The 12,895-nt window shown below is 42.1% G+C and overlaps 2 protein-coding genes across 5 annotated transcripts in view; both read right to left on the bottom strand.

Annotated features, from left to right (window-relative positions):
• LOC139383400 (low density lipoprotein receptor adapter protein 1-B-like) overlaps positions 1-879 on the bottom strand; it is a 64,702-nt gene extending 63,823 nt beyond the window's left edge. For 2 of the 4 annotated variants that reach the window (XM_071127935.1, XM_071127933.1), the window contains exon 1: positions 593-879. In XM_071127935.1, the coding sequence (XP_070984036.1) occupies positions 593-677 (85 nt within the window). In that variant the 5' untranslated portion in view covers positions 678-879. The remainder of the gene's footprint in view (positions 1-592) is intronic. The other 2 variants (XM_071127934.1, XM_071127936.1) reach the window with 1 other exon arrangement.
• Positions 880-7,167: 6,288 nt separating this feature from the next.
• Positions 7,168-12,895, bottom strand: part of LOC139383885 (macoilin-2-like) — a 31,099-nt gene continuing 25,371 nt past the window's right edge. The window contains exons 7-11 of the mRNA XM_071128480.1: positions 11,436-11,594; positions 10,062-10,244; positions 9,836-9,956; positions 9,524-9,698; positions 7,168-9,377 (exon numbers count right to left, since the gene is read on the bottom strand). Coding sequence (XP_070984581.1) covers positions 9,175-9,377; positions 9,524-9,698; positions 9,836-9,956; positions 10,062-10,244; positions 11,436-11,594 — 841 coding nt within the window. The 3' untranslated portion in view covers positions 7,168-9,174. The remainder of the gene's footprint in view (positions 9,378-9,523; positions 9,699-9,835; positions 9,957-10,061; positions 10,245-11,435; positions 11,595-12,895) is intronic.

Genomic DNA, 12,895 nt, shown 5'->3' with positions numbered 1-12,895 from the left:
TGAAAGATTGTTCAGAAAACCAGGTGTTTTAACCAGCGTATGTTTACTTCAATTTGGACCTTATGACGATTAAGATAAGGTGTAAGGTGTTTACATGACATTTACACAACCTGCCATCATCAGTTGAATATCAAATGATTAGTGTTTCGAAGTCAGATATTGAGCATGTTAGTTAAGTTACCAAACAGTATCGTAACACCGGTACACAAAGTTGGCATGCATGGCCATTTTGGCGACGCATTTGACGGTCTGTCAGGTTCTTGACAAGCCAACACGGGAGACACGCTCCCTAAGGAAAAAATTGTCACGTTTAAACACATTTCATAACAATTTATCCATTGGCAGTCATGGAAAACGGCAATGCATACCATACATTCAGTCGCCTGTTAGCTACGATTCCCACGATCAAGTAGGTACTTAACTTTACAGAGGGGGGGATACAGGAAACGGAGTAACGTTAGTATATGACGTTAGCTAGGTGGATCCTAGGTTATTAGCATTATTAGTAGCTACATAGAAAAGACTAGTCATCAGCCATTTTCGCTAACCTTGTATCCACTTGCTAGCTAGTCAACTCGCTTCCAATACTTACTTTTATGTCTGCCTACACCCCATGACTGTTTAGCGAGACTGGGGCTCCGAATTATTGCCCTTCCAGCCGACTTCAAAGCGTCCATACCGTAATCCAAAATTGGGGCAAAGAGCCCAACAAGCTTCGGTTCTTGTCTCTCGAAGCACTTGGCCCTGTTCGTCACACACTCTCCCAAACTTTTCCAGCTGTTTTTTGTCTTCTACTTCAGAGACAGCCCAGAATAAATGGATTATGATGTTCATCCCCACTCTGGGCGGTGTTATATGTAAATTAACCGGATAATGTATATGACGTGTATTTGTGGTATCGCACGAGCGAGGTCGCTGCCCTCGAAGCTTGCACAGGCGAAGCCTTCACAGTGACTGAAATGTATACATCTGAAATAATATTCCAAGTTATTCTATAGTTATTCGGATAGTTTGTCAAAAATATCAACAAATTATGTTCAGTGGAACAGAATTTAAGTTGAAATATATAAATGTATGTGTTTTCATGGGTTAATTTAATTTGCATAAACGAAGTGTGGTTAAATAATGAGGTTATGGGCATGATGAATATGTAGACTAGATTAATGAATTCCCAGTCGCCTTATATTATTTTGTTATCAATTATATTTATTTATTAAAGACTGAATTGACATGACTCCTGTCATGGAGAAAGATCATAGATGGGCTACAATATTTGTCATCAAGAGATGATGTGCACTGCACACAGGTGATGGATTTAATCTCAAATTACACATTAATTTGATACATATTTCAAATCTTTAGATTTTCTCTCAAGTTAGACATTTATTTAATATAAATTTCTACCCTGGTCCCTCTTCCCTCCCCTTGTGTAACCCAAGACCCGTTCTGCCCAAGCCCCACTGCTGCTGGTGAAAAAAACAGTCAAACCAGTTCCTCAGGGCAGTGTCAGTGGGCCTCTGCTCCATCACCATAGACCCCAGCTCACCTCAGCTGGTCCCTCCAGACTACTCTGTCCCTCCCTGGCATGCTCTGAGTGACATGTTCACCAGTCTGGAGGCAGAGCTATGTGGATAGGACTCATGGGTGTCACATTCACTCATACATCTCCTTCCAAAGGCCATAACAAAAGCTATTTCTTCTTCCCTAGATTCATGAAGGAAAGGTGACTGTTTTTCCTCAATATATATATTTAAATGTTGGTTGTAGTTAAATCTGAGTAATGAAACTGTGATTCCCACACATGAGCATATGATGACTGTTTCCATTTTTCTAATATCTTTAATCAACCAACATCTATAATGGAACTTTCCACATTGGATTTCCTTGAGTTTAAATCAAGTCATTGTCTATTCACATTGTGCACTCAGGGGTTTGGAATGTAAAACATCTGGCACTTCCAGATTTCTAGGGGAGATGACAGGCCACAGATATAGTAAGAGTACTACAATGTATTGTTTTCCTAAGTGCATAAGCATAGCTGAGTTACAGTATGTACAGTACAGTACAAATGACAAAGAGCTCATTTGACATGAATCAGACGCTACAGATCAAACAAAGCTTTACCTTGTATGAGCAATAAAACTAGCATCTAATACCAAGGGACTCTGTTCACTCTGGTGATAACGAAACCAAATCAAAACCCAGATTCAATAGATATATCTCTTGCAATAACACATACATCTCCTTCAGATGTACAGTTTCATGATTTGTGCTTATACCCATCATTTGATGAAAGCCTGGAAGGTTCTAAAAGTTATTTGTACTGCCAATAAATCTCAGCTCCAGAGCGAGACCCTGTTCAAAGTTTGAGTATAGCAGAAATTTTTCAGAATCAATGAATTTAGCAAAAAGAGAGAGACACAGTGGATCAGGACAGGTTCAGGTGAGTAGGTAGGCAGTCACTGAAGGCAGATATTGGATATAAGATGCTAATGTAGCTATATCTTGCTCTGCTGGCAGGGGGGACTGTAAAATATAATTATTAATGTGTAATGGTATTCACGTATAATGTAGTTACTACTTAACTATAATTCATGCACATCCTGTTTGTTTAATATATACAGTTTGACAGTATAACTCTGCCATTGTCATAATCTGTTGTGAGCAGCAAGTCTATCCACAAGAGTAGTGGTTGTCCCCTCATGGAGAAATAGACCTACCCTTCTTCCGCTGGGTCTGCCCACATTATTCACACCAATGGCCTCTACTATTTCACATCATTGGCAGCGCAGTAGATGATATCGATTTAATTGTTTCGCATTGCTCTCATTTCCAAAGGCAACATTTTATGACCAGAGCAACCGAGAGAGTATTTTTAATCTGGTAATTTCTTCTTTGACATATGTTTATTAGGTAGGCAGAGAAAAGACAGAAAATGTAATGCTGTCATTCCTCAACTTTATTTCCACAGTCTGGCCATAGCAGACAAAATAATATAAACAAATCAAAATGCTGATGAGACTAAATTTACATTGCATAATGGCTTCATGCTTTGTTTACTGCATACTTTGCCAGATTCAGATTGCTTGAAAAGACCCATTATAATCTACTGTGTCAAATCCAAACGGTTGATGTGCCAAATGGAGATGTTGACTTGGAACAAGTGCAATAACGCACTCAGGACATGCAATTCAGAATGCTGCAGTTTTATACCTGATAAGGTTCCTCTATGTGAGGTGGTCAAATATGCATGGTTTGAGGCCTCTATTCCTTACAGTGAGGAATGCCAATGCAGATTAGGTGTATAGAAACAGCCGCAACAATACTCGCATAAAAGTATTTGCATATAAAGCATGTGAAGAAACTCTTTGTAAAGTGCTTTCATGCATCATGTTAAAAGGGTTAATTTAGAGTATAATTTTGAAGAACCAGAAATGCAATGCACCGATACTTGCCACGCAAGCTTGTTTTCTACCATTGGAAGACTGTCGCTGGCAAAGCTACTCCCTTCTCTTCTCTTACATTTTCCCCAATGCATATGAATGATCAAAATGAAAATATGCAGCCAGCCCATAACTTGTTTCCATTTAGAGTTCCTTCACTTAGAAATCGTTGGCCTTGAGGTTGTTCTAAAGCCTCATCTATTTATCTGTGGCTCTCAGACAGCCAAAGATGTGGCTAGAGAATGCATAGAGGGGTCGGTGACAGAATACATGGGGTGGTGGGCTTAAGTGCCCAGACTGGTTTGAGGATTAAGGCCATCAATATATTAGCATTGCGTCCTCCACTAATTACCTTCTTATGTCTACCAAGCCTGGCTAAACAGCCTATTGCACAGAGGCAGCTAGTTTAGTAGCTGTGATTTAATGTGATTTGATTTAATCTCAGATGAGACTGTAAAAAAAAATTACAAATGAAAACACACTGATGCACGTTTAAGTTAGAGAAACCTCTCAGCTGAACATGTGAGTTGAGGTTACAGAGGCTTTTGAACACTAAAGAGATGGACACTGCCTCCTAGTGGGGGTGAGACTACAGTAACATTTAATTGCCCTTTCAAACGTCACAGATCACTCTACTGCCTGATGATGTTTATGTACAGTTGAAGTCGGACATTTACATACACCTTAACCAAATACATTTAAACTCAGTTTTTCACAATTCCTGACATTTAATCCTAGTAAAAATTCCCTGTTTTAGGTCAGTTAGGATCACCACTTTATTTTAAGAATGTGAAATGTCAGAATAATAGAGAATGATATATTTCAGATTTTATTTCTTTCATCACCCAGTGGGTCAGAAGTTTACATACACTCAATTAGTATTTGGTAGCATTCCCTTTAAATGGTTTAACTTGGGTCAAATATTTTGGGTAGCTTTCCACAAGCTTCCCACAAATAGTTGGGTGAATCTTGGCCCATTCCTCCTGACAGCGCTGCTGTAACTGAGTCAGGTTTGTAAAGCCTCCGTGCTTGCACACGGTTTTTCAGTTCTGCCCACACATTTTTTATAGGATTAAGGTCAGGACTTTGTGATGGACACTCCAATACCTTGACTCTGTTGTCCTTAAACCATTTTGCCACAACTTTGGAAGTATGCTTGGGGTCATTGTCCATTTGGAAGACCCATTTGCGACCAAGCTTTAACTTCCTGACTGATGACTTGATGTTGCTTCAATATATCCACATAATTTTCCAGCCTCATGATTCCATCTATTTTGTGAAGTGCACCAGTCCCTCCTGCAGCAAAGCACCCCCACAACATGATGCTGCCACCCCCGTTGGTTGGGATGGTGTTCTTCGGCTTACAAGCCTCCCCCTTTTTCCTCCAAACATAACAATGGTCATTATGGCCAAACAGTTCTATTTTTGTTTCATCAGACCAGAGGACATTTCTCCAAAATGTACAATTTTTGTCCCCATGTGCAGTTGCAAACCGTAGTCTGGCTTTTTTATGGCAGTTTTGGAGCAGTGGCTTCTTCCTTGCTGAGCGACCTCTCAGGTTGTGTCGATATAGGACTCGTTATACTGTGAATATATATACTTTCGCAAGGCACTGTGTATTCGGCCCCCTTGAACTTTGCGACCTTTTGCCACATTTCAGGCTTCAAACAAAGATATAAAACTGTATTTTTTTGTGAAGAATCAACAACAAGTGGGACACAATCATGAAGTGGAACGACATTTATTGGATATTTCAAACTTTTTTAACAAATCAAAAACTGAAAAATTGGGCGTGCAAAATTATTCAGCCCCTTTACTTTCAGTGCAGCAAACTCTCTCCAGACGTTCAGTGAGGATCTCTGAATGATCCAATGTTGACCTAAATGACTAATGATGATAAATACAATCCACCTGTGTGTAATCAAGTCTCCGTATAAATGCACCTGCACTGTGATAGTCTCAGAGGTCCGTTAAAAGCGCAGAGAGCATCATGAAGAACAAGGAACACACCAGGCAAGTCCGAGATACTGTTGTGAAGATGTTTAAAGCCGGATTTGGATACAAAAAGATTTCCCAAGCTTTAAACATCCCAAGAAGCACTGTGCAAGCGATAATATTGAAATGGAAGGAGTATCAGACCACTGCAAATCTACCAAGACCTGGCCGTCCCTCTAAACTTTCAGCTCATACAAGGAGAAGACTGATCAGAGATGCAGCCAAGAGGCCCATGATCACTCTGGATGAACTGCAGAGATCTACAGCTGAGGTGGTCGTATATTGCACAAATCTGGCCTTTATGGAAGAGTGGCAAGAAGAAAGCAATTTCTTAAAGATATCCATAAAAAGTGTTGTTTAAAGTTTGCCACAAGCCACCTGGGAGACACACCAAACATGTAGAAGAAGGTGCTCTGGTCAGATGAAACCAAAATTGAACTTTTTGGCAACAATGCTAAATGTTATGTTTGGCGTAAAAGCAACACAGCTCATCACCCTGAACACACCATCCCCACTGTCAAACATGGTGGTGGCAGCATCATGGTTTGGGCCTGCTTTTCTTCAGCAGGGACAGGGAAGATGGTTAAAATTGATGGGAAGATGGATGGAGCCAAATACAGGACCATTCTGGAAGAAAACCTGATGGAGTCTGCAAAAGACCTGAGACTGGGACGGAGATTTGTCTTCCAACAAGACAATGATCCAAAACATAAAGCAAAATCTACAATGGAATGGTTCAAAAATAAACACATCCAGGTGTTAGAATGGCCAAGTCAAAGTCCAGACCTGAATCCAATCGAGAATCTGTGGAAAGAACTGAAAACTGCTGTTCACAAATGCTCTCCATCCAACCTCACTGAGCTCGAGCTGTTTTGCAAGGAGGAATGGGAAAAAATGTCAGTCTCTCGATGTGCAAAACTGATAGAGACATACCCCAAGCGACTTACAGCTGTTATCGCAGCAAAAGGTGGCGTTACAAAGTATTAACTTAAGGGGGCTGAATAATTTTGCACGCCCAATTTTTCAGTTTTTGATTTGTTAAAAAAGTTTGAAATATCCAATAAATGTCGTTCCACTTCATGATTGTGTCCCACTTGTTGTTGATTCTTCACAAAAAAATACAGTTTTATATCTTTATGTTTGAAGCCTGAAATGTGGCAAAAGGTCGCAAAGTTCAAGGGGGCCGAATACTTTCGCAAGGCACTGTACTTTAGTACCGGTTTCCTCCAGCATCTTCACAAGGTCCTTTGCTGTTGTTTTGGGATTGATTTGCACTTTTTGCACCAAAATACATTCATCTCTAGGAGACAGAACGCGTCTCCTTCTTGAGCGGTATGACGGCTGTGTGGTCCCATGGTGTTTATACTGGCGTACTATTGTTTGTACAGATGAACGTGCTACCATCAGGAATTTGGAAATTGCTCCCAAGGATGAACCAGACTTGTGGAGGTCTACAATTTGAGGTCTTGGCTGATTTCTTTTGATTTTCCCATGATGTCAAGCAAAGAGGCACTGAGTTTGAAGGTAGGCCTTGAAATACATCCACAGGTACACCTCCAATTGACTCCAATGTCAATTAGCCTATCAGAAGCTTCTAAAGCCATGATATCATTCAAGAAATTTGTGGAGTGGTTGAAAAATTTGTTTAATGACGCCAACCTAAGTGTATGTAAACCTCCGACTTCAACTGTATGTCATAAAGGACAAGGAAAGAAACTCCAGACTGAGAAAATTTGCAAGAAAATAATTTATTCCTTGTTAACCTCAGAGCGCAGCCAAGGTCAGACCCGGGGAGAAACAGAGCAGTGACTGCGGGTGGGCATAGAAAACAAAAATGTTTTATACTTTCAACATCAGTTGAGCCAATGACATACGTAGCACTGAGCAAAACATTTTCCATATACAGTTGGTCATAACCACACACACAAAATCACCATTTCAGATGACTGCAAAACCACATCAGACTCAAGCTATTCCTCCCTGCAGGATATAACAATACCAAAAAGAGGAGTAAGGAAACAACTGTAGACGGTTCTTAACACCCATGGCCCAGGCAGTTGCCAATACTGTAACATTCACAAAAATAAAGTCCCTTACTTTCAACTACGTAAACAGTCTACTACAAACAGGTGAGCATTTTCCCACCTGCTTGACATACTTCAGACAAGTCAGTAAGAGGACGTTTGTCAAACACGTCAGCCAATGTATTTGCAGTACATTCCTGGATAGCACATATTACTAGAAAACAAGCAATCCATTCTTGGCACATGAGCTGAAGTTGAGTATTCAGCAATAAAAGGAGCCCGATGAAGAATTTTCTATGCAAAATTCAGTGGAAATAAATGATGTCTCTTGTTTGGCATTTCCAGAGTCTTGTTTCTTGTACACATTGCACAAAATCCAGCAGTTTTCCCTGTCAAACAGGTTTTTTTCAACAGTGCAAATGAAGTCAAATCAATAAAAAACATACGTAGGGACAATAGTTCAACCAACAGAACGAGAGTTTACAGCAGAGAGATGTGTTATAGTTGGATGCAGGGGAGAGGCCATGCTGGGAGCCTGGGACCTGTTTGCAGTAGACTTCGTAGTGGCTAACATTACCATATCAACACACTGTAAAGGAGTAACATGACCATGCTAGAACAGACAAAATGGCCATATCGTCAGAACTGTTGAGCAAGTAGATGAGCTATCTGTTCTGAACCTAAGGTTAGGGTCCAGGTTAGGGGTAAAATTGTCTTTGTGGTTGGAAAGCCCTGCAATTCAGTCCTTTCTGGCATAGCCAGATATTGACTCCCACCACTGAGGCCTTGTCTCAAGGCACTGTGATCATGACAATTTGTGAGAGACTATTCTGGGTTTAAAGAGGCATATTATACATGAACTTCGCAATACTGTCTTTGCTTAACACTCTTTTCGACAGGATCGTGGAAATTAGGGTGCTTTGAGAGAAATAAATGTAATTTTGCAGTTGATACTCAACATTTAGGGGTTGTTGTGGATCGTTTACTTTGACATCTCGTTATTGAAACAAATAACATCTTGGTACAGCTCTGTTCTCATCTAAAAGGGATTTTCCTAACTTTTTGTGAAACAAGTGAAAAAGGTGAGACCACACAATCCACTTTCTAACATAAAAAAAAAACAATACCACAAAACCCAAGAACAGCCAATGGAAGTTTCAATTTGGTCTCTGATATTCACAACTGAAAAATAATAATTGACAAAACAGGGCTAGAGTCCATGCCAATGTTGCGCTACAGTCCTCTGGGCATACTGATGGTACCTTCTTACCTTAAAAATGAACTGATATCTGTGCTCAGCGATCAGAATTTATTACATAGAAATAAGGGTGAGCACTCCTGCTACCAGAGATCCACATCCCAGCTCTAAAATAAATGAAATCGACACCAAAATTACCCAATCCCAAGGCCAGAGACCAAGTAACTGGTAGGTGGAGTAGATGGGGGGGGGGGGGGGGGGCTGAAACGCCCTAGATAAGATCCACGCCCAGTTCTGAGGTTTCACTAGACATTTACAAGCAGAAACACAACTGGGAATTCCTAGTCGACATGAGATGTCCCATAGACCTTTTTTTGTTTTAACTACAACAAATAGTCACAATACAACATCCTTCAGACCCCCCCCCCCAAAAAAAAGTTATCAGCCGCAGACATGACAAGCAGATCTGGAGGTGGGCTTGAAAAAAAAAAAAAAAAGAGGATGGAAGGAGCGTTCACTTTTTGAGGGGCTGGTAGACAGAGGCGTTGGGGTCCAGGCCGGAAGGACTGGTGTCCATGAACTTGGAGGAGTAGTGGGGGGCCACAGGAGTCATGTTACTGCTGTCAGCTGTGTAGGAGATGCTGGGCATGACAGCCATCACCTCAGCTATCTTCTGCTTCAGGTCCTTGATCTCCTGGTCCTTCTGCAGGATCTGACCTAGGAGACAGACACACCCAGCAAGAAACTTTCAGATTAGACATTCATAATGTCATGCAATCTATTCTACATCAATCACATTCAGTAGGAGATAGGTGGGACTGAGGCAGTATTGCAAAGGTGCTGGACCCAGGCTGAACACGGACCTTGTGCGATCTCCAGTTGTCTCTTAGCGTCACCCAGTGCTGAGAACAGGTCCAGTTTGATGCGGGTCTCTGCAGACAGGCTGTTCTCCAGGTGCTGGGTCTTATCCTGCATGGCCGACAGCGCTGACATCAGCACTTCTGTGTCCTTCTCATTCTCTTTATACTTGTGGAGCTCCTGAGAGAGAACATCAGTACAAGTGGCATTGTCTGTGTGACAGTGTACAGCAGGTGTGCATGAGTTAACATTTGTTGTTGACGTCAAAAGGCCGCCAACAAAACATACCCGAGTCTTAACTGAACAGTGATCCTCACCTGTACTTTCATCTCCAGCTCTCTGATCTGGTCTTCTTTGAGCTTGATATCCATGGTCAGCTTCTTGCACTCAGTCTCCAGTTCCGTGATCCGCCTCCTCAGCGTATCTGTGCACTCCCCCCTGTGGAGCAGACAGAGAGAGGGATCACACCTATACTAACAGCAGGGAATAGCTTGAAACTGGCTAACAACAACTGATAGCAGATTATTTATGGGGAACTATTACCTGGATGCGGCTGCTAGTGCGACGGCTCTAGCTGTGGTGGCCTCTTCCAGCTTTTTGCGTTTCTTCTCGTCTGAAAGCTGTTTCTCTGCATTGGTGCGGGCCTCCTGCTCAACCTTCAGCCTCTTCTCCAGTTGGCCCACAGCCTGTTTGTCCTTCTGCTTGGCCTGGACAGCGTTATGGAGCCTGCACACACACAGCAGCCACAGACCATGTGAGCTAGTGGGACTCCATCCCACCCCAGGGTGTGTGTGTGTATGTGTGTATATGTGAGAACAATAGTACTAAAAGATAGTGGTTACTTACACTCATGAACATGGCTGAGTCTATGCATTGTAGAGTATGGTCAGTTAGATGACAGGTTGGCTGGTCAGTTGGGTAACCAAGCCAACAGTCCAACCATTTCGCAGTACTTCAGTAATCCTTAGACTAACATAATCCAACAGAGCCTTGTGCTCCAGTCTCTACCAACAGACAGAATGAATGAGTGAGTGAATCAGGCTCTGATGAGATTGAATAGGAATCAGCTGGTCATTAGGGGTAGGCTGTCACCTCCCCTTTAATTGCGTCACATGATTAACTGGCCATAACAACTGGAGTTTGTGTCTGTAAGTACATGATAACTGCCCTATTAGGGTGGTCCTCACTTACGAAGATGTATCACATTAGTGGATACTTCACACTGCTCTCAGGGCAGGTCTGCCGGTTTTGACGAGCAGAAGTGACTTTTTGTAGCAGCTTAGGAGGTTAGGATAATGAAGGTTAGGAAAAGGGTTAGCTAAAATTATAGAATTGTCCCCGACGCAACTCGAAAATATCTAGCTACAACCAAGAAAGCCCTGACAACAGTCTTGGTTTCCACTAATGCGATTCTGCACCTAGGACACACAGGAATCCCATTTGGTCAATAATGACTTAATTGGACAATTAAAGCAGCCAGATGCCTAAGTGCTCCCTCTGCTTTAGTCTGGACTGCTGTGATTTGAAGCCTGCCAGACTCAAGCTTTCACATGCATGCACTGAGACGAGCAGTAGACTGGATCCTCATCCATAACCTTCACTACTATTTATGATTTAACAAAATCCATCCTGTCAGTCCTCCCCCACTCCTGAATGTCTTAGCACAGAGTTATCACTACATTTCAAACTAGCTCTTTCTGACCCTGGACAAAGTCATTTCGACGAGGGCATTCCAAGCTAAACCCAGTGTTTTTAGCCTCTTGAGCTTACATGAAAAAAGCTGTATGATAACCCTTATGACCTTCGGTCCCAGCTAGTTTTTCCTGACTACGTGACCCGACAATAAAAAGCTCCTGGTCCTAGTCCCAGCAGGTGATCAGATCCAGTCATGTATGACCTTTGACCTGTGCCACTCACTTGTTCTGCAGCAGCTCGTTCTCTTGTCGCAGCTGGCCCAGCTCAGAGCGTATGGAGCGCTCAGCGCTGCTCAGGGAGCCGATCTGACTGCGCAAGTCCTGCTCCACCTGTCTGCTGGCCTGCAGGTCCGCCTTCAACTTCTTCACATCCTGCTCCAGCCTGCAGGGTTTGTTTGAAGGTGGAAGGAAATAAATGGAGAAAGAAGGGATGATGAAGAGAAACGGAGGGGAAAGGGAGGAGAGGAGTTAGTCAATTTTATGGAGAAACACAGAAAATAAGATGTACTTCTTTAGTGCATATGAGATGGAAATGTCTCTTCTGCTTTCCCCTCCCAACCTCTCTGACACACACACACACACACACACTGAAGAGCTCAGTGACTTTCAACGTGGAACAGTCATAGGATGCAACCTTTCTCTCACCTCGACGCTACTGCCACCCGGGACATGATGTTTCTGCATAGTGCATATAGTAGCTTTGTATCATCCACAGTTCCTTTATTTCTCCAGTCTTTGGTAAAAAGGTTTACCTTGGTTTCATCTGCTGTTTCAGTAGGGCAATCTTTGTACTTCTTAGCTAATTTCTAACCTGTTATGTTCTGCTGCTGCTGAATGGTTTGCATTTGGCTGTAGCCTGTTATTCTGCTGTCAAAGCCTTCTGCTGATGGTAGATTGTGCCTGTTGGCCATTTCACTGACAGATGTTTTAAGGTTTCGGTCAATTGTCAGTTGTTTTCCTTGGCCAATCAGATCGTTGCCGATTGATTGTCACTGGTGGTTTCTCTTTTTCAATATGTTCCAAATGGTTGTTTTAACTGTAACTGTTTTCTTTACTATGGTTCTTGCTTTAAGTTCTCACTTCAAAATTGCTTGCTTTTCTTTAACCTATAGTTCTTTGGTCGGTTTACTTTTTCCTTTGGAGTCAGAAGTTCTTTAAACAAAGGCTAAAAATACTAGAAATCCACAGATTTGTTATCATTATGAGTGTACAATCAATGCAAAAAGCAACATCTGACCAATAAGAAACGTGCTAGCCAAGTGTCTATTCAGCCATATTTGTATACAACAAAAACACAGTGTACCAATAATATAAGCCAGGGAATCCACTCGTCAGAGTGTGGCAAATGCAGGGTACATATGAATGTGTATTACCCTGAACACCATGACAACTTGCCACACCAAATTTGACTTTCTTCTCACATTCTATACCCAGCTGAACAACTACAGACACAAACAGGCTGACACAGCCATCTTAAACTCAAGGTTCTCCTTTTCAGCCAGCATCATTTTGTGGCAAACCATACAGTCCAAGTTTCTCACACCCCAGCCCACACAGTGGAAACAGCTCTACTTAACGCCTATCTATCTGGAGCCTGGCTTAGTTTGAGGTGTCAGGGACTGGCTCCACACTCACATAACATCTGGTAAGGGGAAGCATCCCATGCAGCCATCATGTATCAGC

This window comes from Oncorhynchus clarkii, chromosome 25 (genome assembly GCF_045791955.1).
Source record: "Oncorhynchus clarkii lewisi isolate Uvic-CL-2024 chromosome 25, UVic_Ocla_1.0, whole genome shotgun sequence".
Lineage (NCBI taxonomy): Eukaryota > Metazoa > Chordata > Actinopteri > Salmoniformes > Salmonidae > Oncorhynchus > Oncorhynchus clarkii.
The sequence above is the reverse complement of the archived record's forward strand: the minus strand, read 5'-3'. Positions and strand labels throughout refer to the sequence as shown.